Genomic DNA, 26329 nt, shown 5'->3' with positions numbered 1-26329 from the left:
TGGAGATTAATCCTTTGTCAGTAGCTTCGTTTGCAAATATTTTCTCCCATTCTGAGGGTTGTCTTTTCATCTTGTTTATAGTTTCCTTTGCTGTGCAAAAGCTTTTAAGTTTCATTAGATCCCATTTGTTTATTTTTGTTTTTATTTCTATTTCTCTAGGAGGTGGGTCAAAAAGGATCTTGCTGTGATTTATGTCAAAGAGTGTTCTGCCTATGTTTTCCTCTAAGAGTTTTATACTGTCTGGCCTTACATTTAGGTCTTTAATCCGTTTTGAGTTTATCTTTGTGTATGGTGTTAGGGAGTGTTCTAATTCCATTCTTTTACATGTACCTGTCCAGTTTTCCCAGCACCAGTTATTGAAGAGGCTGTCTTTTCTCCATTGTATATTCTTGCCTCCTTTATCAAACATCAGGTGACCATAGAAAGCCAATGGGCTTTCTATCCTGTTCCATTGATCTATATTTCTGTTTTTGTGCCAGTACCTTACTGTCTTGATTACTGTAGCTTTGTAGTACAGTCTGAAGTCAGGGAGCCTTATTTCTCGAGCTCCATTTTTCTTTCTCAAGATTGCTTTGGCTATTTGGGATCTTTTGTGTTTCCATACAAATTGTGAAATATTTTGTTCTAGTTCTGTAAAAAATACCATTGGTAGGTTGATAGGGATTGCATTGAATCTGTAGATGGCTTTGTATATTATAGTCATTTTCACAATGTTGATTCTTCCAATCCAAGAACATGGTCTATCTCTCCATCTATTTGTATCATCTTTAATTTCTTTCATCAGTGTCTTATCATTTTCTGCATACAGTTCTTTTGTCTCCTTAAGTAGGTTTATTCTTAGGTATTTTTTTCTTTTTGTTGAAGTGGTAAATGGGAGTGTTTCCTAAATTTCTCTTTCAGATTTTTAATCATTAGTGTGTAGGAATGCAAGAGATTTCTGTGCATTAATTTTGTATCCTGCTACTTTACCAAATCCATTGATTAGCTCTAGTAGTTTTCTGGTGGCATCTTTAGGATTCTCTATGATTAGTATCATGTTATCTGCAAACAGTGACAGTGTTACTTGTTTTCTGATTTGGATTCCTTTTATTTATTTTTCTTCCCTGATTTCTGTGGCTAAAACTTCCAAAACTATGTTGAATAATAGTGGTGAGAGTGGGCAACCTTGTCTTGTTCCTGATCTTAGTGGAAATGCTTTCAGTTTTTCACCATTGAGAATGATGTTGGCTGTGGGTTTGTCATATATGGCCCTTATTATGTTGAGGCAAATTCCCTCTGTGCCTACTTTCTGGAGGGTTTTTATCATAAATGTGTGTTGATTTTGTCGAAAGTTTTTTCTGCATCTATTGAGATGATCATGTGGTTTTTCTCCTTCAGTTTGTTAATATGGTTTATCACATTGATTGACTTGCATATATTGAAGAATCCTTGCATTCCTGGGGTAAACCCTACTTGATCATGGTGTATGAGACTTTTAATGTGCTGTTGCATTCTGTTTGCTAGTAATTTCTTGAGAATTTTTGCATCTATATTCATCAGAGTTATTGGCCTGTAGTTTTCTTTTTTTGTGACCTATTTGTCCGGTTTTGGTATCAGGGTGATGGTGGCCTCGTAGAATGAGTTTGGGAGTGTTCCTCCCTCTGCTATATTTTGCAAGAGTTTGAGAAGAATAGGTGTTAGCTCTTCTCTAAATGTTTGATAGAATTTGCCTGTGAAGCTATCTGGTCCTGGGCTTTTGTTTGTTGGAAGATTTTTAATCACAGTTTCAATTTCAGGGCTTGTGGTTGATCTGTTCATATTTTCGATTTCTTCCTGGTTCAGTCTCAGAAGGTTATGTTTTTCTAAGAATTTGTCCATTTCTTCCAGGTTGTCCATTTTATTGGCATATTTCTGCTTGTAGTAATCTCTCATCATCCTTTGTATTTGTGCAGTGCCAGTTGTTACTCCTCCTTTTTCATTTCTAATTCTGTTGATTTGAGTTTTCTCCTTTTTCTTGCTGAGTCAGGCTAATGGTTTATCAATTTTGTTTATCTTCTAAAGAAACAGGTTTTAGTTTTATTGATCTTTGCTATCATTTGCTTCATTTCTTTTTCATTTATTTCTGATCTGATCTTTATGATTTCTTTCCTTCTGCTAACTTTGGGGTTTTTTTGCTTTTCTTTTTCTAATTGCTTTAAATGTAACTTTAGTTTGTTCATTTGAGATGTTTCTTGTTTCTTGAGGTAGGATTGTATTGCTATAAACTTCCCTCTTAGAACTGCTTTTGCTGCATCCCATAGATTTTGGGTCATTGTGTTATCCTTGTCATTTGCTTGCAGGTATTTTTTGATTTCCTCTTTGATTTCTTCAGTGATCTCTTTGTTATTTAGTAGTGTATTGTTTAGTCTCCATGTGTTTGTATTTTTTACATATTTTTTCTTGTAATTGGTATCTAGTCTCATAGCATTGTGGTCAGAAAAGATACTTGATACAATTTCAATTTTCTTAAATTTACCAAGGCTTGATTTGTGACTTGTGAAATGATGTAGCCTGGGGAATGTTCCATGAGCACTTGAGAAGAAAGTGTATTCTGTTGTTTTTGGATGGAATGTCCTATAAATGTCAATTAAGTCCATCTTTTTTAATGTATCATATAAAGCTTTTGTTTCCTTATTATTTTCATTTTGGATGATCTGTCCATTGGTGAAAGTGGGGTGTTAAAGTCCCCTACTATGATTGTGTTACTGTCGATTTCCCCTTTTATGGCTGTTAGTATTTGCCTTATGTATCAAGGTGCTCCTATGTTGGGTGCATAAATATTTACAATTGTTATATCTTCTTCTTGGATCGATCCCTTGATCATTATGCAGTGTCCTTCTTTGTCTCTTGTAATAGTCGTTATTTTATTTTATTTATTTATTTATTTATTTTTTGCGGTATTCGGGCCTCTCACTGTTATGGCCTCTCTCGTTGTGGAGCACAGGCTCCGGACGCGCAGGCTCAGTGGCCATGGCTCACGGGCCCAGCCTCTCCGTGGCATGTGGGCTCATCCCGGACCAGGGCACAAACCCGTGTCCCCTGCATCGGCAGGCAGACTCTCAACCACTGCGCCACCAGGGAAGCCCTAGTCGTTATTTTAAAGTCTATTTTGTCTGATATGAGAATTGCTACTGCAGCTTTCTTTTGATTTCCATTTGCATGGAATATCTTTTTCCATCCCCTCACTTTCAGTCTGTATGTGTCCCTAGGTCTGAAATGGGTCTCTTGTAGACAGCATATATATGGGTCTTGTTTTTGTATCCATTTGGCCAGTCTGTGTCTTTTGGTGGGAGCATTTAATTGATTTACATTTAAGGTAATTATCGATATGCATGTTCCTATTCCCATTTTCTTAATTGTTTTGGGTTTGTTATTGTAGGTCTTTTCCTTCTCTTGTGTGTCCTGTCTAGAGAAGTTCCTTTAGCATTTGTTGTAAAGCTGGTTTGGTGGTGCTGAACTCTCTCAACTTTTGCTTGTCTGTGAAGATTTTATTTTCTCAATCATATCTGAATGAGATCCTTGCTGGGTAGAGTAATCTTTGTTGTAGGTTTTTCTCCTTCATCCCTTTAAATATGTCCTGCCACTCCCTTCTGGCTTGCAGAGTTTCTGCTGAAAGATCAGCTGTTAACCTTATGGGGATTCCCTTTGTGTTAGTTGTTGTTTTTCCCTTGGTGCTTTTAATACGTTTTCTTTGTATTTAATTTTTGATAGTTTGATTAATATGTGTCTTGGCGTGCTTCTCCTTGCATTTATCCTGTATGGGACTCTCTGTGCTTCCTGGACTTGATTAACTATTTCCTTTCCCATATTAGGGAAGTTTTCAACTATAATCTCTTCAAATATATTCTCAGTCCCTTTCCTTTTCTCTTCTTCTTCTGGGACCCCTATAATTCGAATGTTGGTGCATTTAATATTGTCCCAGAGGTCTCTGAGAGTGTCCTCAGTTCTTTTCATTCTTTTCTCTTTATTCTGCTCTGCAGTAGTTATTTCCACTATTTTATCTTCCAGGTCATGTATCCGTTCTTCTGCCTTAGTTATTTTGTTATTGACCCCTTCTAGAGTATTTTTAATTTCTTTTATTGTGTTGTTCATCATTGTTTGTTTGCTCTTTACTTCTTCTAGGTCCTTGTTAGACATTTCTTTTATTTTCTCCATTCTATTTCCAAGATTTTGGATCACCTTTACTATCATTACCCTGAATTCTTTTTCAGGTAGACTGCCTATTTCTTCTTCATTTGTTAGGTCTGGTGGGTTTTTACCTTGCTCCTTCATCTGCTGTATATTTCTCAGTCTTCCCATTTTGCTTAACTTACTGTGTTTGGGGTCTCCTTTTTCAGGCTGCAGGTTCATAGTTCCCAGTGTTTTTTGGTGTCTGCCCCCAGTAGCTAAGATTGGTTCAATGGGCTGCATATGCTTTCTCGTGGAGGGGACTGGCGCCTGTGTTCTGGTGGATTAGGCTGGATCTTGTCTTTCTGCTGGGCAGGACAATGTCTAGTGGTGTGTTTTGGGGTGTCTGTGAACTTATTATGATTTTAGGCAGCCTCTCTGATAATGGGTGGGGTTGTGTTCCTGTCTTGCTAGTTGTTTGGCATAAGGTTTCCAGCACTGTAGCTTCATGGTCATTGAGTGGAACTGGGTCTTAGTGTTGACATGGAGATCTCTGGGAGAGCTCTCACCAATTGATATTACATGGAGCTGGGAGGTCTCTGTTGGACAAGTATCCTGAACTCAGCTCTTCCACCTCAGATGCTCATACCTGACACCCGGTCAGAGCACAAAGACCCTGTCAGCCACACGCCTCAGAAAAAAAGAGAAAAAAAATGAAATAAATAAAAAATATATAAAATAAAAATTTTAAATGAAATTATTAAAATAAAGCATTTAAGAAAATTATTCATAATAAAAAAATAAAAAGGTAATGAAAGAAAGAAGAGAGCAACCAAACCAAAAAACAAATCCACCAGTGATAACAAGTGCTAAAAACTATACTAAAAACAAAATAAACAAAACAAAAAACAGATAGAACCCTAGGACCAATGGTAAAAGCAAAGCTATACAGTCAGATCACACAAAGAATAATGCACATACACACTTCCAAAAAGAGAAAAAGGAAAAATATATATGTATTATAAAAATCAAAATACAAAGGAAGAGAGCAACCAAATCAATAAAGAAATCTACCAATGATAATAAAACTAAGATAAACATAAAACCAGAAACAGATTCAGAAAGCAAACCCCAAGTCTACAGTTGCTCCCAAAGTTCACCGCCTCATTTTTGGGATGACTTGTTGTCTATTCAGGTATTCCACAGATGCAGGGTACATGAAGTTGATTGTGGAGATTTAATCCACTGCTCCTGAGGCTGCTGGGAGAGATTTCCCTTTCTCTTCTTTGTTCACACAGCTCCTGGGGTTCAGCTTTGGATTTGGCCCGCCTCTGTGTGTAGGTCACCTGAGGGTGTCTGTTCTTAGCTCAGACAGGATGGGATTAAAGGAGCAGCTGATTCGGGGGCTCTGGGTCACTCAGGCGGGGAGGAGGAGGGGTACGGATGCAGGGTGCAGGGCGAGCCTGCGGTGGCAGAGGCCAGTGTGACGTTGCACCAGCCTGAGGCACACCGTGCGTTCTCCCAGGGAAGTTGTCCCTGGATCACGGGACCCTGGCAGTGGTGGGCCGCACAGGCTCCCGGGAAGGGAGGTGTGGATAGTGACCTGTGCTCACACACAGGCTCCTTGGTGGCGGCAGCAGCAGCCTTAGCGTCTCATGCCCGTCTCTGGGGTCCGCGCTGTTAGCTGCAGCTCGCAACCATCTCTGGAGCTCCTTTAAGCAGCACTCTTAATCCCCTCTCCTCGCGCACCAGGAAACAAAGAGGCAAGCAAAAGTCTCTTGCCTCTTCGGCAGGTCCAGACCTTTTCCTGGACTCCCTCCCGGCCAGCCGTGGCACACTAGCCCCTTCAGGCTGTGTTCACGCAGCCAACCCCAGTCCTCTTCCCGGGATCCCACCGAAGCCCTAGCCTCAGCTCCCAGCCCCCGCCCACCCCGGCGGGTGAGCAGACAAGCCTCTCGGGCTGGTGAGTGCCGGTCGGCACCGATCCTCTGTGCAGGAATCTCTCCGCTTTGCCCTCCGCACCCCTGTTGCTGCGCTCTCCTCTGCGGATCCGAAGCTTTCCCCCTCGGCCACCCACAGTCTCCGCCCCCGAAGGGGCTTCCTAGTGTGTGGAAACCTTTCCTCCTTCACAGCTCCCTCCCACTGGTGCAGGTCCCGTCCCTATTCTTTTTTCCTTGTTTTTTCTTTTCTCTTTTGCCCTTCCCAGGTACGTGGGGAGTTTCTTGCCTTTTATGAAGTCTGAGGTCTTCTGCCAGCGTTCAGTAGACAGTTGTTTTGTAGGAGTTGTTCCACATATTGTTGTTGTGCCACATGTAGATGTATTTCTGATGTATTTGTGGGGAGGAAGGTGATCTCCATGTCTTACTTCTCCACCATCTTGAAGGTCCCTCCGGGTTTTCTTAACAGTGTTCTCTTTGCTTTGTATAATCTCCACTTAGCTTTTGTCGTCCTTAAGGTCTCAGCTCATATGTTAAAGCCTTAATGGAACCTTTCTTAACAACTCAGTCAAGGGTCCTGACAGCTCTGCTGTATCATCCACAAACAGTGGTTCTGCAGTGCACTAGCCTTCTGTTATCTTAATCATCTGTCTTTATCAGAAATTAGACTTATTTTCTTTTTCTTATATAAAATAGGTTATGGAATGATACTGAGTTTGTACTGTAAGTCTGGGATAAAATACTTGATTGAAGATGTAAAATATAAAACTGATTTTAAGTTCAGTCATATCTAAAGATGCTAATACTAAAGATCACTTTATAGTTTATTATTCCCTCTTATCTTAGCCCTATTTTACACTTTGACACAAGTACTAAAACATGTATCACAATGTTTTATAGGTTTACATTTCAGATGGTTAAAGACAGAATGTAGTAAAAGGATTGATGTTACACGAGTCTTTTCCTCTTCTCCTTACCTACGTGGAAGATATTGTACACAAATTTGTCACTCAAGAAAGACAACATAGCTCAGTCAAATTTCATCTTATTTGGGACATTCACCCTAGTTAATCAGTAACTAAATAAATCATTAGTCATTTTGGTACAGGAAGGATTTAGAACCTACAGCTTAAATTAACAAATTGCTTTGAGGCAATTGGTTTCCTTTCTAATTATTCTCTCAAACAAAAACATGTCTAATTTCACAGTTTTATTAAAGAAAGCTTGTGTTATTTAATCTCTACACAGTTGTGGGTAGGGGAAAAGAAACTTTGTTATATTCCTGGTGTTCCCTCTTAAGAGTATAGATAGCCTTGGTCAAGTGTTGGACTCTTTTCTCCCTGAGATGCTGCCTCGGAAGAGAAAGGAGTTGGACTAGATCAGTTGTTCTCAATCCAGTGTGCTATAGTACCCTGGGTGTCCCAGAACTTTCCCAGCAGGGTTATTGAAGTTATATCATTCTATGACATTCATAATTGCTAAGAATGAGGATAAATTCTATTAGGATGATGTATGTTAAATGAAATTTTGAACTGAATGAGTCTCATGATGAGTAAAAAGTAAAGGAAATGCCATATTTATTGTATAGGTTTGACCCTAAAAATGCTATTGTTTTGCTTAGTGAATTTCTTTTGGATGCCAAAAAATAAAAAATCAAAGATTTTTTTGAATGGTAGTACCTTAATTGCAATATTAATCCCTAGCTTAATCTCTTTGAGTACATATAATCTGATATGGGAAAACTGGTACAAATTTTTAAAAAATTGAAGCCATTGGAGCAAAATGTGCTTTAGGTAAATGTTAATGCAAACCACGTTTCCAGTAAATTTCTTTAGTTTAGAATGTGTGATTGACCTCCTGAAACTGCTCTTTGAACAGATATTATCTATCAGGAAAACAGTTGTAATTTCCAGTGAAAACGAAAAATAATTATTTACCTAGGAGACAATTCTACGTAGATACTGATATATTTGGCATTAACTTAGAAGCAGTAAATACACCATCAATTAGTCGAATGCTCAAATGAGCCAGTCAGATACTTCTCACGAGTATTCTGACTCACATATAGAAATATTTTATATTACAGAGTTTTCTGAAATATTAGCTTTCATAGAGTCTATGAAATGGTTATAGGTTCACCTCACTGTCTGTTAGGGGAGAGTTTTCAATTGCTTTTAAGCAGAGATTAAGTGTTATGAATGTAAAAGTGTTATCAGTATGACAGAGCTTTTCTGTCAATGAACATGATAACAATATTACATTTTAAAAATTGGATTCAAGTAAATTATTACATAAAAGTAAGAGTCACTTTCTCTATGGGAGTAATTCCCACTCCTTACAATATAAAGTAACATGTGAGGGTCTATGTTTTCTTTTATTTCTAATGGCTAATTAAATTTGGATCATTTCAGGTAGAATAAAATAAGCCTTGTTTTGTGCCTTAGTTGATTTCCAGAAACTGTTGACTAGTGACTAAATATTTGGGATTGGTCTTGTTATGTGACAGTAACTAGCAAGACATTCCTGTGGGAACACGTTAAATGAGTATAAATCAGCCTAAATTAGCTGATATTTATTTGGCACTGTTACATATTTCATATGTACAGAAACATACGAATTAGTGTTTATCTTACTAGCTTCCTGATAGTAAAATAGAAATGCATTGTAAATCAAATATTTTCTGAAAAGATTCTGGATGTATACATATTTTTATAAACCTATCTTACATATATAATGAGAATTAATGGTGTGTAAAACTAATATTTTATTGGTTATATACTTCACTTTTGAGAACTGAATAAGCTAATTTTTAAAAAATCAAGCAAAAAAAAAAAAAGTATATTGCAGAGAGGCAAGAGCTCAAACCTAGAAGAAACTTTAGGACTGAATGTAGTAGCCATTATTTCCTCTGCTCACAGATGGAACTTCACTTGGGTGATTTGCATGGGCAGTGTCTTAAAGGTGATTTGTCAGCCTGGAGACTGAGAGTCTAGTGTAAATGTTACTGCTTGGAGCAGTAGTAACCACTCAGAGTATCAGCAGACTTTATTAATGAGCTCGACACTATTTGATTTGGTCACATCATTCATTCTCTTGCTTAAAATTCTTCATTCGTGTCTTTGGAGTCTTCAGTATAGTATAAATTCTTTGGTGTTGTATAGAAAGCAATTTACAATTTTTCCTGTCTTACATCACCGGCTTTATCTTCCCTTATTTGTCTTAGTCTGAAGGCTATACTGTAGGCAATTGCACTATAGCAATGCTTTTCACAGTTGAGGTTTTTATGCAAGATTCCATTTTATCTTCTTTGCAACCAGTAGAAGTTACTTTGAACTGTTCGTGACTTGATTGTGAAGCTTTTCCTATCAAGAATACCTTTTATTTTCTCTTTTAAAGTAAACTTATGGTTAGAAATAAAAAGTGTAAATCAAGAGGAAAGAAGAATAGGTATCATACTTTTTGTTTTTGAAATTTAAGCCTTAAAAATGAGGAAAAAATGAAATATGATCCTTAGAGCTATTGACTTTATTCTGTTATTCTATTACTAGAAATGGAGCAAAAATATATTTGAAGGAATCTCTGATATCACAGTAGGACTCAGAAAGCCAGCGTAAGTCACTGACTTTAATATTTCCAATATTTTAATATTAAATATTATTTAATATTTCCCAGTATTAAAGTCAGAAAAATTTACATGAAGAATAATTTACATGTACATGGGGATTATGAGAATGCATTGGGCATGTGAGACACACATACACACACCCCATATGTGCATTCACACTCTTTTTATGTCTTCATTCTCTTCTATAACATTTCATTAAATGATGTGTTTTCTCAGCAGTCAGTGCTCAGCCTTTTTATTTTTATTTTTCTTCTAGGAATGTATCATATATTTTAGTTATATTTTCTGTAATCCCGTAAATATCACATACATACCACAGGACAGCATGGTATACGTGTGTCCAGACAAGTTAAAATCTAAGGATGGTTAATAAGTGTGTGAAGGAGTCTCATCAGGGACTCATTATCAGGTATCAACAGATTAAAGCATCAATATCTGTGTCAGAATTTTTACAAATTAACATAAAGGGAATTAAAAATAGTTTTCTAGACATATAGTTGTCAAGAAAGTGTGGTTTGGTTATTTCTGCCCCTGCATAACTGGACTATAAGAATTTGGTGAGCACAGCAGCCTAACCCTTTAAGGAAGTTGTGCCTTAGGTCTAGAGACCCTTTCAAACCTGTTCCTACTTAGAGCATTTTGTCATCTGATCCCACAGACCATTAGCAGAAACTGCTCTCAGTACGTTTTCAGGTTTTCTTTGGTATGATCATTTCTTTCAATGTATTTGTTGTTATGCACAGAAAGACAAGAGAACAGGAAGCTCTTGGATCTTGCAGAACAGGGATTCGTGAGTGTTTTATGTGGCAGAATTCAGTCTATGACTTGCTCTCATCGTGTCATGATTGGCAGCAAGGTTGTTAGGGAGAGATTCTGACACCACAACTTTTCCTCTTTTCATTGGAGGTTACAAGTGTGCGACAGAAAGAACCCAATAATTGTGACCAAATTGTCTTGGGCCAGTTTCTATGGTTTTAATTATGTCCTTTATAGTTAGCCGTTTCTGTGCCATTTCCTCTTAGATTCCTCAAACAAAATATGTTCAAAAGCAAACTTATGCTATTTCTTCCCCCAAATTGTCCGTAACTCTGAAATAGCAGCTACTGTCCATTTTTGGACAATCCCAAAGAATGGAGTCATTCCTCACACCTCCTGTTCTGTTACACAGTACATGATAAAACAAATCCCATACACTTTACCTCCAATATATCCTGGAAATCTTCCCACTTCTGTCCCTCTCAGTCTCACCTCACTCATCTAAACTGTCATAACCTTTTTATGGCAACAGCCCTATAACTGGTTTTCCTGTTGTCCACTCTGGTTCCCTTCCAAACCATTCATCTCGTGTCCACCACAGTGAGCACTGGGAAATGTAAATACAATTGTGTCACCACTTGCTTAATGCTTGTTAAAGATTTTCCATGTGTTGTGGGATGAATACAAAACTCCTTAATAAGTTCTAAATTTCCTGGACCATCGGGATTTCCCCCCCATCTTTTCTTTCTCAAGCAGAAACTCTGCCTTTCTTTTTTTTTCCCTGATTCCTCTTTCAGATTAACCCCCCCCTCCTTCCTAAAATGCTCTGTCTTCTCTGCAGACTAAGGTCAGACTCACCTTTTTATGTAAACATCACTTTTTTATTGAATCCTGACTCTCCTGAGTAGGTTGGATTCCATTATTACAGGAAATCATAGCACTAGAGGGCTCTCCTTTGTTATTTGTATATATTTACATTAGTCATCATTTTCTATCTCTTCCACTGCACTCTAACTCCCATTGAGGAAGTAGTCTTGCAAGTTTTTCTATACCATTTTCTCCCCCAGGACCTGGTACTGAGACAAACACTTAGTAACACTCACTAAATAGGAGAACAAATAAGTGTAAAAACTTTTCAAATGCTTATGATCTACAACACAGTGGAAATGAAATTACAAGCCCTTTATTGAAGCTTCAGGAGAGAAAAATCCTAAAAGTTTTCCAGAAAGCAAGGAGTAGTAAGTAAAAAATGCTTTCACTTATTAACAAGAATATAAGATAAGTATCACATCTTTATTTACTGTCTTATCCATGTTATTTTGTTTTAAAAAGATGAACATAATTTTAATAGCTTTCTGCTAGTGATACATTTCCCCATTTTTTCCAGTAAGGGCTTAATCTCTGAATTTTGGAGTCTCCTAAAGTGAGATTTTCAAGAACATCATCCTGATTTTACTTGATTCTTGCCTATACCATGTTATTTATTACCTTTAACCATGATGATTTTGTCTCCTTGTTTTCACCTAGTTTAATCTGTTTAATCATCTTTCTTATCCCACTGCCTTGTTTCTTTATTTGCCTACTTCCTTCACAGTTTATAGTAGAAAATACATTTTACATCGACACACAGTACCCATTCTTTTAATAAATAATTATGGATGAATATGAATACATGCTCAACATATAACCTGAGGAACATAGAAAAAAAACACTACATGATTATAAATTCCGTCTTTCCTACCATGAGCAAAAAATCCTACTTCCATCTGTGTGCAATACACTAGTAATGGCCTATAGGCTGATGAGCCTATGAGTAATTTACATAGACTATCGAGTAGATGCTTTTATTTTGTTTAGGTCATTATTGATGAAAAGAGAGGAAATGTCATAAACTGAAATTTAATGTAATTTTGTGAAAATAAATGTATTCTGTAGGACTGGCAAGGGACAATGTGGAATCTCTTTAATTGAAATATGTAATATAAGAAAGAACACTTACCATTTTGTTATGGTTAGTGTAGCGTATAGCCTTACATAATTTCCTTCTTTCACTAAGTGAGTGAAAGAGAAACAAAGTAGATTTTAAAATATATAAATTAAGATGTTAGCGTTTCTAAATGGAGGAGTATTTAGTGAAAGTGAGACTTAAGAAATAAATACTTTACATTAGCCTTATTTTTTCCTAAGTTTAACTAGAAATTAAATGTGTGGTATACTATATATCATCGCTTTATATATTTAGTGTAAAATGGAGCCTAATCCTTTTTTAATTAATGTGATTATGATTTTTGTATGTGTTTGAATACTTTTGAAAAAATTATCCTAAGATTTAACACTATTTCAGTTAACAAAAAAGGAGAATTTATAAATTTTTTAATGAGATAAAATTTGGAGTCTTCTTTTTCATATAACATGCTCAATTTGGCGATCCACATCTAAATAATTACAGTGCTTATGAAAAAATTTGTCCTATTCTCTTAACTTCTTTGTGAGCAGGAAGAAAGAGAGGACTCTTCTATGTATATCCAGCACTCAGTACAGCTGCTGTGGGCCTGTATTTATAAACTGTCCTTTGTCATATGTGCTCAAAGTTCAGTTTTGTAGGAAGTCGGTAAAGACCAAGGAATTATGAGCGAGGCATATTGATTTTTGTGGATCTATGGAAGGAATGGTAGGTCATTCCAAAATGCATATTTATGGATTTTTAAGTAGTATTAAATAAATTGAGATTAAGGGTAGAGATGGAACACCTTTAAAATGTTGCATTTAAAAATAATATCTTTTGATCTCAATTAAAAAGACAAAAAACAAAACAAAGCAAAAAACTCCAGGGACTGAATGTTTCATTGTTAAACTTCTTCAAGGAACAGTAAATCCAGGGTGGTGTAATTCAGGACATGGACAAAGGTACAAAGTTACCCAAATCATTTAATGATTAAGCTAAACAGTTATTCTAAAATACTCAGAGCACAAATTATGGGCTGATGTTCTCATATTTTAGTTCATAAAATGCTCCTACTTCAAGATACTCTATCAAAAGTAAGAACTTTGGCAGATATGTTTGGTTAATCCTATGAAAAGTATTCTATTCTCAGAGATTCATGATCAACATTAACTCATTAAAGGGATCTGAAAAATCCTTTGCTAAATAAAATATACTTAACTCAGAGTTGCCAGATGTATTTGACTGTAGACCCCTATGTCTGGTCAGCAAACTGGCTTTTCAGGGAACATGGGTTGGGATATAAAACTGTAACCCAAGATCACTTTAAAAAGATAGATATAAAAATCCTATAGTAATAAATTGCCAAACTCAGATCAAAAGTGCATTTACATTAAGGACAAAAGCAAACAAAACAAAATGCCAAACAAGCAAAAGGGTATATACTAAATATTATTACCTCATGGATAGAAAGAGGTGGAATGATATTAATTCTTATTTATATCTTTGTTATTTGTCTTGTAATAACAAGTGCATATTACTGTTTTTTGGAATTGAAAATATTAGAACTGTAAAAAAATTACCATCAGGTAAGATTTACCCAAGGAGTGTAGGTATGGCTTCTTATAGGTATATATTAATAAACTACTTTATTGCAATGAATTGGACATAATATTTTACAGGAATGATAAATTCAACATATCCCAAAATTAAATAATTTATATCCCTCTCCATCTGCAGAATTTTTCCTACTGTTTCTTTTCTTATGCTGATATTATCTGTTGCCTTTATTCCTTGATATCTATAGGTCATATTGAAAAACAACAAATATTGGTTGAAAACCAAGCAAAACATTGTATCGTTCATGAGCTGTGTTTGTTCATATGGTTCTAGTCATATAGTCAGTCTTTGTCCTTATTGATCGTGGAAGTATTGGATGATATGAAATCTCGAGGGCATTTCTCTGTTTTTGGTGCATGTTGGTGGTAATCAAGTTCTGAGTTGGTATTTAAAGACATATTTGACTAGTTGGCATTTCATCCTCCAATCTGCATAGTTTAAATGCATGTCCACTTGATTTAAAAAAAAAACAAAAAACTTTCCAAAGTGCTTGCTATAAAATTCCTCAATGGTTTTTTATTCTGTGACAATGGTCTTTAAAATAGACATTGTCACAAGTGAGTATTCATATAAAACTAAATTGCATTAAGGCAGAAATGGCTATGTGAAAGATTTTTGAAATTCCAGTTTAAGCCCAGTATTGTGAATACTGACTACAATTATGAAAAAAATATAAATATGTGAATGGCAGGAATACTCTATGGCAGGAATACTCTGCTTCTCAAAATGCATAGAATTTCAAAAACTAGGTATATTTAATCTTCATAAGATAGAAAATTCATAAGTTATATAAAATTAAATACATATTTAAATGATACCCTTGAGCATGAGTTAATATGTTAAATAATATAAAAAGAGAAAATTGTACTGTTTTTTTCAAAATATTATGATTTTAACATTTAAATCTTAAAATATTACCATATAATGATATGCTTAGTAGCTACCTGTCAGTGAATTTTAAAAATAGATACATATATAATATACATATGTACAGTCTTTTATATAATCACAATAGGAATTCTTTCATTTAAGCAATCTCAGGGATAAGTAGTCCTTTTTTTAAAATAAGTATTCCTTTTTAGAACAAGTCACTAGCCTGATATTGACATTTTGGCCCAGAAATAACACCTAACTTTTTTTTTTTTTTCCCTTACTGCATTACCAAGAATTAGTTGTCCCTTTCTGTAAATGACGACAGTGAACCCTCCAAAGGTCAACTAATATCAGCATGACCATCTTTCTAAATAGTTAAAGATTATAGGTTTACCTTGCAAATTGCCTAACTCTTGTTTTTTTTTTTTTGTTTGTTTTGTTTTTTTTGCGGTACGGGGGCCTCTCACTGTTGTGGCCTCTCCCGTTGCGGAGCACAGGCTCTGGACGCGCAGGCTCAGCGGCCATGGCTCACGGGCCCAGCCGCTCAGCGGCATGTGGGATCCTCCAGGACCAGGGCACGAACCCATGTCCCCTGCATCGGCAGACGGACTCTCAACCACTGTGCCACCAGGGAAGCGCCTAACTTTTCTTTTTAGAGCCTTCCACACTTGCCCATGTTTCCACTTCCCCTAGCAGTTAAGAGTTACAGGGCGGAGAAAAGATTGGACACGATTACAGATATTCATTAATCCATGAGTGGTTTTCTGCTGCTAACAACTCTGTTAGCTAATCCACAGCAAAGAGAACAGACAGGCTATTTTCTCATTGCCAGTTTCTTCCTCCACAGTCCCTGACTCTCTTGCATTTAGCTTTTTGTCAAGTGGAGAGGGCTTTTTAACACTTATGTGGAGATATTGGATCCTTATATTTGACTCATTTTTGTGTTTCTTTTTCTTTTATGCTGGGGCTGTCATATAAATAACAAAATTACTAATGAATTCATTGAAGGTTCTTAGGTGTCAGGCATTTCACTGAGCATTAGGCCGCTTAATTCTCATAATAACCAAATGAAGAAGTTAACATGATTACGTTTACTTTTCAGTTGAGGAGCATGATGTTTAAAAAGCTTAAGTAGTTTCCCTAAGTTAGTATTAATCAAGTTATGAATTAAATGTTTGATTATTAATTTATGGTGTTATTGCTAGTAGTAATTAGTGTTATAAAGTTGAGGTCAGAATCATTCACTTTAGATTTTAGAAACTGTTTTTGTGTAGACTAAGATGTCATGTATCTGCATCTCTAACATACAGTGCAGTGCCTGGCACTAGTAAGCCATCAATAAGTGTATTTGTATGAATAAACATGACTTACCTTTATGATACTAGTTCACCCTTTTTCCATTTTAAACATTTGATTAAAATATTATAGCACTTACTGGTTTTATAGAAATCATTTTTAAATTTAAAATTGATAGGTATTTTTACAGTAGAGAAATTATAAGAAAAATATATTCATTTGCAACTTTTCATTTCAAAGTCACTCACTACAAATGAATCTGAGTAACTTGTATGCAAATTAAAGAAACAAAAAGGCAAATAGAACATGGTGTGATATTGGTCTATTTTTATATCTTAGATTGTAGTAAATTATTTAATTTCAAATGTTTAGGCAGGGGATACGTGATAATAAACAAAAATTTGGTTACAATTAGGTATCCGTTAAAATTAAGCATTTAAGTGAGCTTTTTTTCTTAAATATCATGGCCCAGTCACAAAACAACATTAAATTTGATTACTAGGAAATTTGAAGGTAACAGAGTGTTTACTAATATCCACCAGCTATGATTATTTATTTTTTAATTCTATATTATTAAATCCTACTGCTACTTTCATTTCAGGATATAACTTGAATAGTTTACCTTGGGCTTTGACTGACTGAACAGATGTATCTCTTTTATAAGAAGGCAAAATAGGATATTTTGATTATGAATGTGCTGTATTTGAGCACATTCTTGGATTTAGTTTATCAGAAAATCTGTGCCATCATTAAAATCACTTCTGGGTACAGAGACAAAATAATAATTAACTGAACTTCATCAATTATGATCAGGGAGAAGCGGCAGTTTTCATTTAATAATGGCTCGAAAGACATCTGTGAATGAAATAAGATAACAATCTATATTAAAATGGATTATAATCACTGAATAGCTTCAAATCCTTATGCAGCACATTGTAGCATTCACAGTGCAAGGAAAAATAGCTAACGTATAAATGAAATATTAATGTTTATGCATAGTAAAATAAAATGGTATTTCAATGCTAAAACTGTCTTAGCCTCAAGAATTATATAATAAAGTAACAGTAAACTATCTGTGTATCTATCTCTCCTGAAAGTGCACTTTTTACGTTCCTTCATAAAAGTAGCTGAATTATTGTTTAGAAAGATAATTTATATGAACAATATTAAAGTATTTTTATTTGAATGATTGACATAGAAGAGTAATACAAGTTTTCATATTTCTTTAAAACATTCCTAGTTGTGTCACCTATAACCAAAATGGTATGTAATAAGTTGGCAGATATTCTTAACATTCTCCACGTGTTGCATGTAGATGCTCTATAACTAGTATCAGAAAGTGATGCTGTGTCCATATAATGTGATCAGAGTAGTCTGGTCTCTGCCTTTTTATTAAGCTTCCCCATGTGTTAGTATTTACTTTTGTAAAATAAAAACATGCAACAAGTAATTTTCAAAATACTTTTAAAATCTAATTTTTATAATTCTAGAGGAGGTTTGAAAGACTTTTTTGTTTAAATAATGTGAAGATCCTATCTTAGAATTTGATGTTAGTGCAAATTCTGCAGAATTCCCTTCTAAAGTGTTTCTACCCTTCGAATAATGTGATTCTTTACAATAGAACATAAGGGAAATAGTTGCAGAAGTTCATGTGAAAGTGAATCCCAACAACGAAGTCAAGATCGTAAAGTTATTGTAGGCAAATCTCTCTCTAATGTTGGAGAGTAATTTGTTTCTTCCATAAAACATAAGCTGGATACTTTTGTTATTATGATAGCTATGTAACTAACCTGATTGACTGAACTTAGTATTAATGTATGCAAGATTCACTCACTAACATGAATGGGATTTTGGGTAAAACTTTTGATTAGTAAATCGTGAAATATAATCAGTTTAATTCAGTAATTCAAACCGTTTTTAAATATGTTAGTGACAGAAAGTTTAGAATGTTAACAAGACTAAATAAATACAAGTTTTATATTTGAATATTAAATTTGATTTTATAAAAAGACAAAGTTTTAGTTATACAATTTGCTCGCCTATTACCCAAGCAGAATGGGTTTCAATAAGTAAGTCAATGCATTTTAAATTTCCAAATTTTGTATTTATCATATTAAGTAATGCTAACTAAACAAATGATGGGGTTACAAAAGCGAATTACTAAGGAAAATAAAACCTAATTTACTTGTTTATAAGTACTCGAATATTTCAAAAGGTGGTGGGAAAGTCATTTGCCTGTTTTGACAAAGAAGTATTTAGCCTTGCCTCTTAGTTGTATTAGATTCCACCATTAAGACAGTGGTGAGATAAACATTTTTGTGTGCTCTTTCTTTAATGAAATGTATTTAGTTTATATCTATCTAAACAGGCTAAATAGCTAGGTGATTTAAATGTGGGCAACAGAGATCTGTGTATTTTACATTCAGACCCTCATTCATTCAGGAAATATTAATGCACATCATTATGTTCTTGGCAGTAATATAGGTGCTCAGGCAACATAGATGAAGACACCATGTGACTCTGTCCTAATAGCCTCCATTCTTATAGAGGTTTATGGATAATGGGCATCAAACCCAGCAAATGACTAAAACTATTATATATTTTTTTAATTAAGCAGTATAAGAAAGACTTGGAGTATATATGATGGTCAGGATAGAAGTAAAGACTTGAAGGATGTGAGGAGATAGCCATGGCAATATCTCGGCAATAGGGTCCAGCCAGAGAGAGCAGTCCATGACAGGACCCTGAGTCCGGACCATGCCTGTCATGTTGGTCAGAAAGCAAGAATGCCAGTGTAGCTGGGGCAGAGCAAACCACAGGGAGGAAAGTAGAAAATTAATCCAAAAGGCATAGGGAAGGGTCGGATAGAGGAGCATGCTGGAGACAAGTGAAAGATTGTTAGCTTTTTAGTCTAAGCGAAAGAGGGAGCCCTCTCAGGGCTTTAAGTAGAGGAATAGCATGGCTTGACTCATGTTGTCATAGGGCAGCTCTGGCAGACGGGTCGACTATAAGCTGTTGGAAAAAGGGTGGGGATGTTTACTGCAGTGGAGGGAAAAAAACCTGATGGCAGGGATCATTGTGGTGGCAGTATAAATGGTGAGTAGTGATTGTGGAGTCTGGTTATATTTTGAAGTTAGAAGCAGTGGAGTTTGCTAAAAGATTGGATATGGGTTGTTATAAAAAAAGAAAAAAAAAAGTCCAGGATGATTCCAGGATTTTGGTTCAAGAAAGCTCTCTTTGCCACCATCCAATGATGAAGAGTTTGAGAGGAAGTTTAGGATTCCATTTGGACATGTTAACTTTGAGATGTCTATTGGAAATAAAGGGAAGGCATTGAGAGAAGCTGGTTGATGCTTGACTGCAGTGAGGCTGAGGGACTAGAGGACAGTGAATTCGGGGTGTTCTCGGAAGATGAGGTCAGAGAAGAGCCAGGTGTTTGGGATTTTATTCTGAATGTGGCACTGAGAGTTAGAAACAGAGAGGGAACAAGATTTGACCTATAATTTAAAAGGATTATTGTGTTCTCGGGCTAGATATTTAAGTATCCTCTGCATCATTTTCTCTTGGGGAGAAGGAACAAAAGTCATTTATTTATTACAAAAATATTTATTGACTTAGAAGATCATATGTTGACATCAATGTTTTAAAAACTGTAGGGACATTGTTACTCATGAACCTAAGCAGTGGCCCATTTAATGAGCCCCTAAGAGAAACCAGCAGACGAGCCTATTCAAAATCAGAGGAAAACTCTAAAAGTAATTCAGTGTATTCATCTTTATTAGTCTTCTTTTAAAAAGTTGACTTTGCTTTTGTATAATTATACCAAATATGCAACAACTGTTTCATTTTCTTATCATTTTAGGGGTCTTCATTTTCATATAAATTTAGAGAGCATTAAGGTATACCAAGTCCTTCAAGTGTAAGTGTAATATTAACAAATAAGTGAAAGGCTCACATGATTTTCCCAGGTCAAGTAAATGGAATGTTGCATAAGGATTATTAAAAAATGCTTGTAAGTATAGATTTAACTACAACCATATCAAGGAAATTAAATACCTTGCAATATGGTTTATTCAGCAAAATTTATTAAGATTTACATAGGTTGTGATAGGTATTATCATGTATACAGTTTGGTAGATTGAAAAGCATAGCCATAATATTTTGTGGCTCCTCTCATGAAGAAATGGAGTCTGTTTCCACACTCCTTCAATCTGGGATGATCTTGTGACTTTCTTTGGCAAATAGAATGGGCAGATCAAAGCTAGGTCTTCAGAGGGCTTGCAGCTGCCATGCCAAAAAGGAAGCTGGTTGATTGATTGGAGGCTGAGAGGTCTCATGGAGAGAAACTAGGCGCCACAGCCAACAATGAAACCTGACCATAGACCCCAGTGGTGGGACCATCCTGAGCCTTCCATTCAGCCAGACTTCTAGCTGAACACAGCTGCAAGTGTGAGCCCAAGAAAACCAAAGGAGCTTCCCACCGAACTATGTGAGATGATAAATTGTTACTTTTTTAAACCAATAAGTTTGGGGGAGTTTGTTATGCAGTAATAAAAAACTGAAACATGCATGAACTATTTTTTGGAGTTTGTTTGTATATATTATTTGAGCAGGGTTTAATTAAATGTTATTTTGTTCATTTAGCAGTTAGCTACTGGATAGCTGCTATGCACTTTGTTCTAAGTGTTGTAGGAAAATTATAAAGTATAAATACTGTCATTGAGGTTGATAATAGTTGAGTAGCATTGATAAATATTTAACACTAATTATATATATATATACATATTTGTAAAAGTATAGCTATCTAAGACATGAACTCATATATACTTTAGAAATTCATCAGAAACACTGTAGCTTGGGATACAAAGAAGTCTTCATGAGGGAGGTCATATCTGAGCTAGGGTTTCAAAAAATGGGAATTCTTGTAGGTATTGGAGAAAGAGGATTTTCAATTGAAAGAAACAGATTGGGCAAAAGGTATACATTGGGCCATAGGTTATATATATTATGATAAGCAAACAGTCCAAATAACATGTAAAAGGGAGATAAGTGAGACAAACGAAGAAAAAACAGGTTAGATCCAGGTTTTGGATTCTAGTTAATTCTTTTTTCTTACAAAGCTTTGCAAAGATTTATCAAATGATTATTAATTATCTGCTACTTTTTCACCTTATTTTCCACCTTATTTCTCTTTATTAGAGACACCTTATTTTATTTCATTTTCATTTATTTTCTTTCTTTATTTTTGGCTGGGTTGGCTCTTCATTGCTGCGTGTGGGCTTTCTCTCATTGCGGTGAGCAGGGCCACTCTGTGTTGCCGTGGGCGGGCTCCTCATTGCGGTGGCTTCTTTTGTTGCGGAGCATGGGCTCTAGGCGCGCGGGCTTCAGTAGTTGTGGCACGTGGGCTCAGAAGTAGTGGCTCGCGGGCTTAATTGCTCTGCGGCATGTGGGATCTTCCCAGACCAGGGCTTGAACCCATGTCTCCTGCATTGGCAGGCAGATTCTTAACCACTGCGCCACCAGGGAAGCCCTTGGATTCTAGTTAATTCTATATGCACCACGTATCTATTGCTGAATAACAAGCCACTGCCAAACCCCAAACTTTGTAGTTTCTCACAGTTGTGTGATGGGTGACTGGGGCAGTTTTTCTGCTGTTCTCACCTGTGATTACTCTTTTGGCTTCAGTCACGTGACGGCCTCACAGGTGCTGGTGAGTCTAAGACGGCGTCTTTCTGCTGTGCAGCTGTTTGTGCTGGCTGGCAGCTGGGACATGCTGTTTTTTCTCCGCATGGCCCCTCATCCTCCAGTTGACTATATGGGGCTGCTGCACAGCACCATGAGTGAGAACAAGAACTTCAGTGTCTTCAGAACTTCCAAGACTTGGAAGTCTTGGTCTTAGACTTCCAAGAAAGTGAGAACAAGAACTTCAGTGTCCCCTAAGGTCTAGGCTTATGCAACTCACACAGCATCACTTCCACAATACTCTATTGGTCAAAACAAGTCAATAGGCCAGCTTAAATTCAAGGTCAAGGAGAGACACACTGTACGCCTTAGTGGGAAGTACAGCAATATCATGTTGCAAAGGAGAATGAACATAAGAATTGATTTATTGGCAGCTATTATAATAGTATGTCACACCACAAATTAGAAAGTGTTCTCGGGCTTCCCTGGTGGCGCAGTGGTTGAGAGTCCGCCTGCTGATGGAGGGGACGCGGGTTTGTGCCCTGGTCCAGGAAGATCCCACATGCCGCGGAGCGGCTGGGCCCGTGAGCCATGGCCACTGAACCTGTGCATCCAGAGCCTGTGCTCCGCAACGGGAGAGGCCACAGCAGTGAGAGGCCCGCGTACCGAAAAAAACAAACAAACAAACAAACAAAAAAAAAGAAAGTGTTCTTCAACAGTGAGAATCTAGTTGCTTTTTTGAACCTGAGATTGATATATCCAAGCTGTGTTTAAAGAATATGAATATGGCCTTTATGAGTGGGTCGCATTAAAAGAAGGACAAACTGAAGACCAGGAAGCAGAGCAGGAGATTTTTTTCTGGTAGTTCTGGTCACGGTAACACCTGTCTGAATTAGGAAATGTACATTTTATCTATAAACAAAGATTTGCTTTTAATGTGTAGTGATGCAAAATATAGTAAGCCCTTCAGTAACATTTGAATTCTTAAAAGTATATAAATTATATTTTTCCTCATTCTATTTCCTACTGAAGTGTAAAAGTGATGCGAAGTTGTTTACCTTCTCAAATATAAATTATTTTAAATAAAGTAAAAAACATATTCCACAGAAAGGTCTATTGTTATCAAACAGTTGTTCTCTTTGGTTGTACGAAGGCTCCATCTGAATAGTCTTAGAATTAACTTGGCTGGTATATTGCATAGAGCTGAGAAAATAAACTGACATGAGTCAACTATTATGACCTGGCAGCTTACACAAAATTTCTGAACATAGAACAAGTGAAATTTTGTTGAAATGTTCTGGAGACCTGGAGTTAAGAAAACAGAAAAAGAACAGAACAGTTCCTGCCTCAGAAGCAAAATGATGACACGTACCCTACTGTTTCTCTTCTATCCCTTGGTTTATCTACCTGTGTGCCTACCCGTCTTCCTAACTATCCAGTGGCTTATATACTCTGCCTTAAAAAGATTTAAGATAATTGAATATTTATGATATGTAACTTAGACAAATACATAGATATCTTAAAAGGCTGGAAAAGGAATTTCTGTGGTTTAAACATTGAATAGCACATCTTCTTGGTCATCATAATCAAGCTGTGTCTGCTTCTGTATAGAAGTTACAAGGAGTATCCAGAAGCATACAGGGATTTTTTTTGACAGCTTTATAAAGGTGTAATTTACATACCATAAAATTCACTCATGTTAAGTGTAAAAATCAACCATTTTTAATATATTTACAAGGCTCTGCAATCATCACCACAGTCCAGTTTTAGAACATTTTCATCACCCCATTCCTACCATCAGTCCCAAGCAACCCTTAATATGCTTTCTGTGTCTTTTCTGGACATTTCATGTAAACAGAATCATACAATATGTAGTCCTTTACATCGGGCTTCTTTCACTCTTTTTTTGGCTTGTTCATATTTTAACATGCATCAGTACTAGATTCCTTTTTATTGCTGATTTTTTATGTTGCAAATCTCATTTCCCTCCAACATTGCACATATATGCATGTTTCATAGCCTTTTTTTTTTTTTTTAGCTAGTAGCAGTGCTATTTCTAATGCTATTTTAGGAATTCTACTTTGGGAACATCTTATAACAATTTCTATGCTGTTCCCTTACTTTCATATCATCGAAAGCTTTGTACAGATAATCGATCTACTTAGAGACTCATTTTTAGGGGCACCTTGCAATGGTTAACTCCTCAAGCCTTTCCTGTATACAGTTGTCCCTCTGTATCCACAAGTTCCACATTTGTGGATTCAACCAATCACAGATTGAAAATATTTGGGAAAAAATTTCCGGAAAGTTCCAAAGAACAAAACTTGAATTTGCCGCACACAAGCAACTATTTACATAGACTTTGCAACTTATTTATAGCTATTTTTATAGCATTTACATTGTATTAGGTACTATAAGTAATCTAGAGATGATTTAAAATATACAGAAGGATGTGTATAGGTTATACGCAAATATCAATACTATGCCATTTTATATAAGGAACTTGAGCATCTGTGGATTTTGGTATCTGTGGGGATCCTGGAACGAGACCCCAGGGGATACTGAAGGATGACTGTGTATGGAACACACACACATGGAATATATACACGTATATCTATACCACATGTATATACTGAAAAATGTCTCTCTGTTAAAAAAAAAAAAGACTACCGACTATTGCTATTTTCTTTTGAATTTTATTTTATTTACTTTTTTTATACAGCAGGTTCTTATTAGTTATCTATTTTAAACATGTTAGTGTATACATGTCAATCCCAATCTCCCAATTCATCCCACCACCACCCCCTGACAATTGCTATTTTGATGGGGAAGAAATCTAGTGAATTCTGGTGTCTGTGTTTCCTTGACACACATTCAAAATGTTTGTGTAAGTCACCCATGAAATTCAGTCTATTTATTTTACATGCTATTCAAGTATACTTTGTGATACTTTGGCTACAATTTTTGGCTACTAATGAAAATAAGACTATATCTGTTTGACGTAGGAAAAAAAGCTTAAAAATTATATTTCCTCAATCAAAATACTGTTCCATATAAGTTCCTAACTACTAAGTGGATTTATGAAATGCACTTTGGTTTTCAAGAGAGTCGTGAGAAACAGTGTGCCTAATTTGAAAGTTTTAATTGTAATACACATGTGTTTCTTTAGCATTTGTGGAATCCAACATCTGGAACGAATAGGAAAGAAGCTGAATCTCTTTGACTCCCTTTATTTCTGCATTGTGACGTTTTCTACTGTGGGCTTTGGGGATGTCACTCCAGAAACATGGTCGTCCAAGCTTTTCGTTGTTGCCATGATCTGTGTTGCTCTCGTGGTTCTCCCCATACAGGTAAACACAACCATGTTAAATTTTATAGGAACCTGCAAAATCTTATGAAATCAAATCTTCCACATTTAATAAAAATTGCAGGGTGGCTTGTTAATCTAACAATAATATATTAACACCTGCTATTGTTCCATCCAGTCAATTAATTACAATTGTATCAGAAATGCCTTTTTGCATTGTATTAGAAACACTGAGTTTTTTTTTCCCTCCAGTCACAATTGATAGCTCACATTTCATTTCAATTCTTCAAGGTGCTTTCTTTCAAATGTAGAGTACTTATGTTAATTTTAGGATTGTAGGATAGTATATTTTTAAATTATAGAATGATAGCTCAAGGAAATATACTTGTGAAGGGTTGATTTCTCTTGAGTCTTGAAAATACATGTAAAAGCCATATGTTGTAATGAATAAAAATTGTTTCCATATGATGGTCAACTAAAAATCTGAAGATGATACATAGCTATCATGCAGCATTTTGGAGAATGGATAAGGAGATAGCAAAGGGACAGAGATATAAAATGAGACTAAAGGTACGTAGAGGCAATCTTCAACTTTTTCCTGCAGTGAACTCTGGGTGTCCATGGGTGGGCAGGTCAGAAACAGGATGTGGCCAATACAAATAAATCTTGCATGTTCCGTTACAGAACCATTGGACACAGTGTATTGAAATATACTTTACATAGGTATAAAAATGATCTTCGGGCTTCCCTGGTGGCGCAGTGGTTGAGAGGCCGCCTGCTGATGCAGGGGACACGGGTTCGTGCCCCGATCCGGGAAGATCCCGCATGCCGGGGAGTGGCTGGTCCCGTGAGCCATGGCCGCTGAGCCTGCGCGTCCAGAGCCTGTGCTCCGCAACGGGAGAGGCCACAACAGTGAGAGGCCCGCGTACCGCAAAAAAAAAAAAAAAAGATCTTCCCGTTCCTATCCAATCATACATGTCATCCTTAATGACACCCCTCCCCTATACACTCCACAACCGTTAGATACCAGCTACTAAATAACTAGAATGTGGCCTTTTGTTGGTGGTAAGGGTATCTCCCCTTGCAGGAGATGTGGGCTGAAGTTGATATAAGAATGTGGGAGAAAAAAGTGAGGCTTTTCTCTTTGACTCAGTGCATGACATATA

General features: G+C 36.2%; 1 protein-coding gene across 30 annotated transcripts in view; it reads left to right on the top strand.

Annotated features, from left to right (window-relative positions):
- Window positions 1–26329, top strand: part of KCNT2 (potassium sodium-activated channel subfamily T member 2) — a 414242-nt gene that overhangs the window by 206412 nt on the left and 181501 nt on the right. For all 30 annotated transcript variants that reach the window (XR_009517121.1, XR_009517118.1, XR_009517125.1 and 27 more), the window contains one exon: window positions 25026–25206. Coding sequence is in view for 22 of the 30 variants with exons in the window: in XM_059998767.1 (XP_059854750.1) it covers window positions 25026–25206 (181 nt within the window). In the remaining 8 variants the exon portion in view is untranslated. The remainder of the gene's footprint in view (window positions 1–25025; window positions 25207–26329) is intronic.

The sequence above is a fragment of the Delphinus delphis genome, chromosome 1 (genome assembly GCF_949987515.2).
Source record: "Delphinus delphis chromosome 1, mDelDel1.2, whole genome shotgun sequence".
NCBI lineage: Eukaryota > Metazoa > Chordata > Mammalia > Artiodactyla > Delphinidae > Delphinus > Delphinus delphis.
The sequence above is the reverse complement of the archived record's forward strand: the minus strand, read 5'-3'. Positions and strand labels throughout refer to the sequence as shown.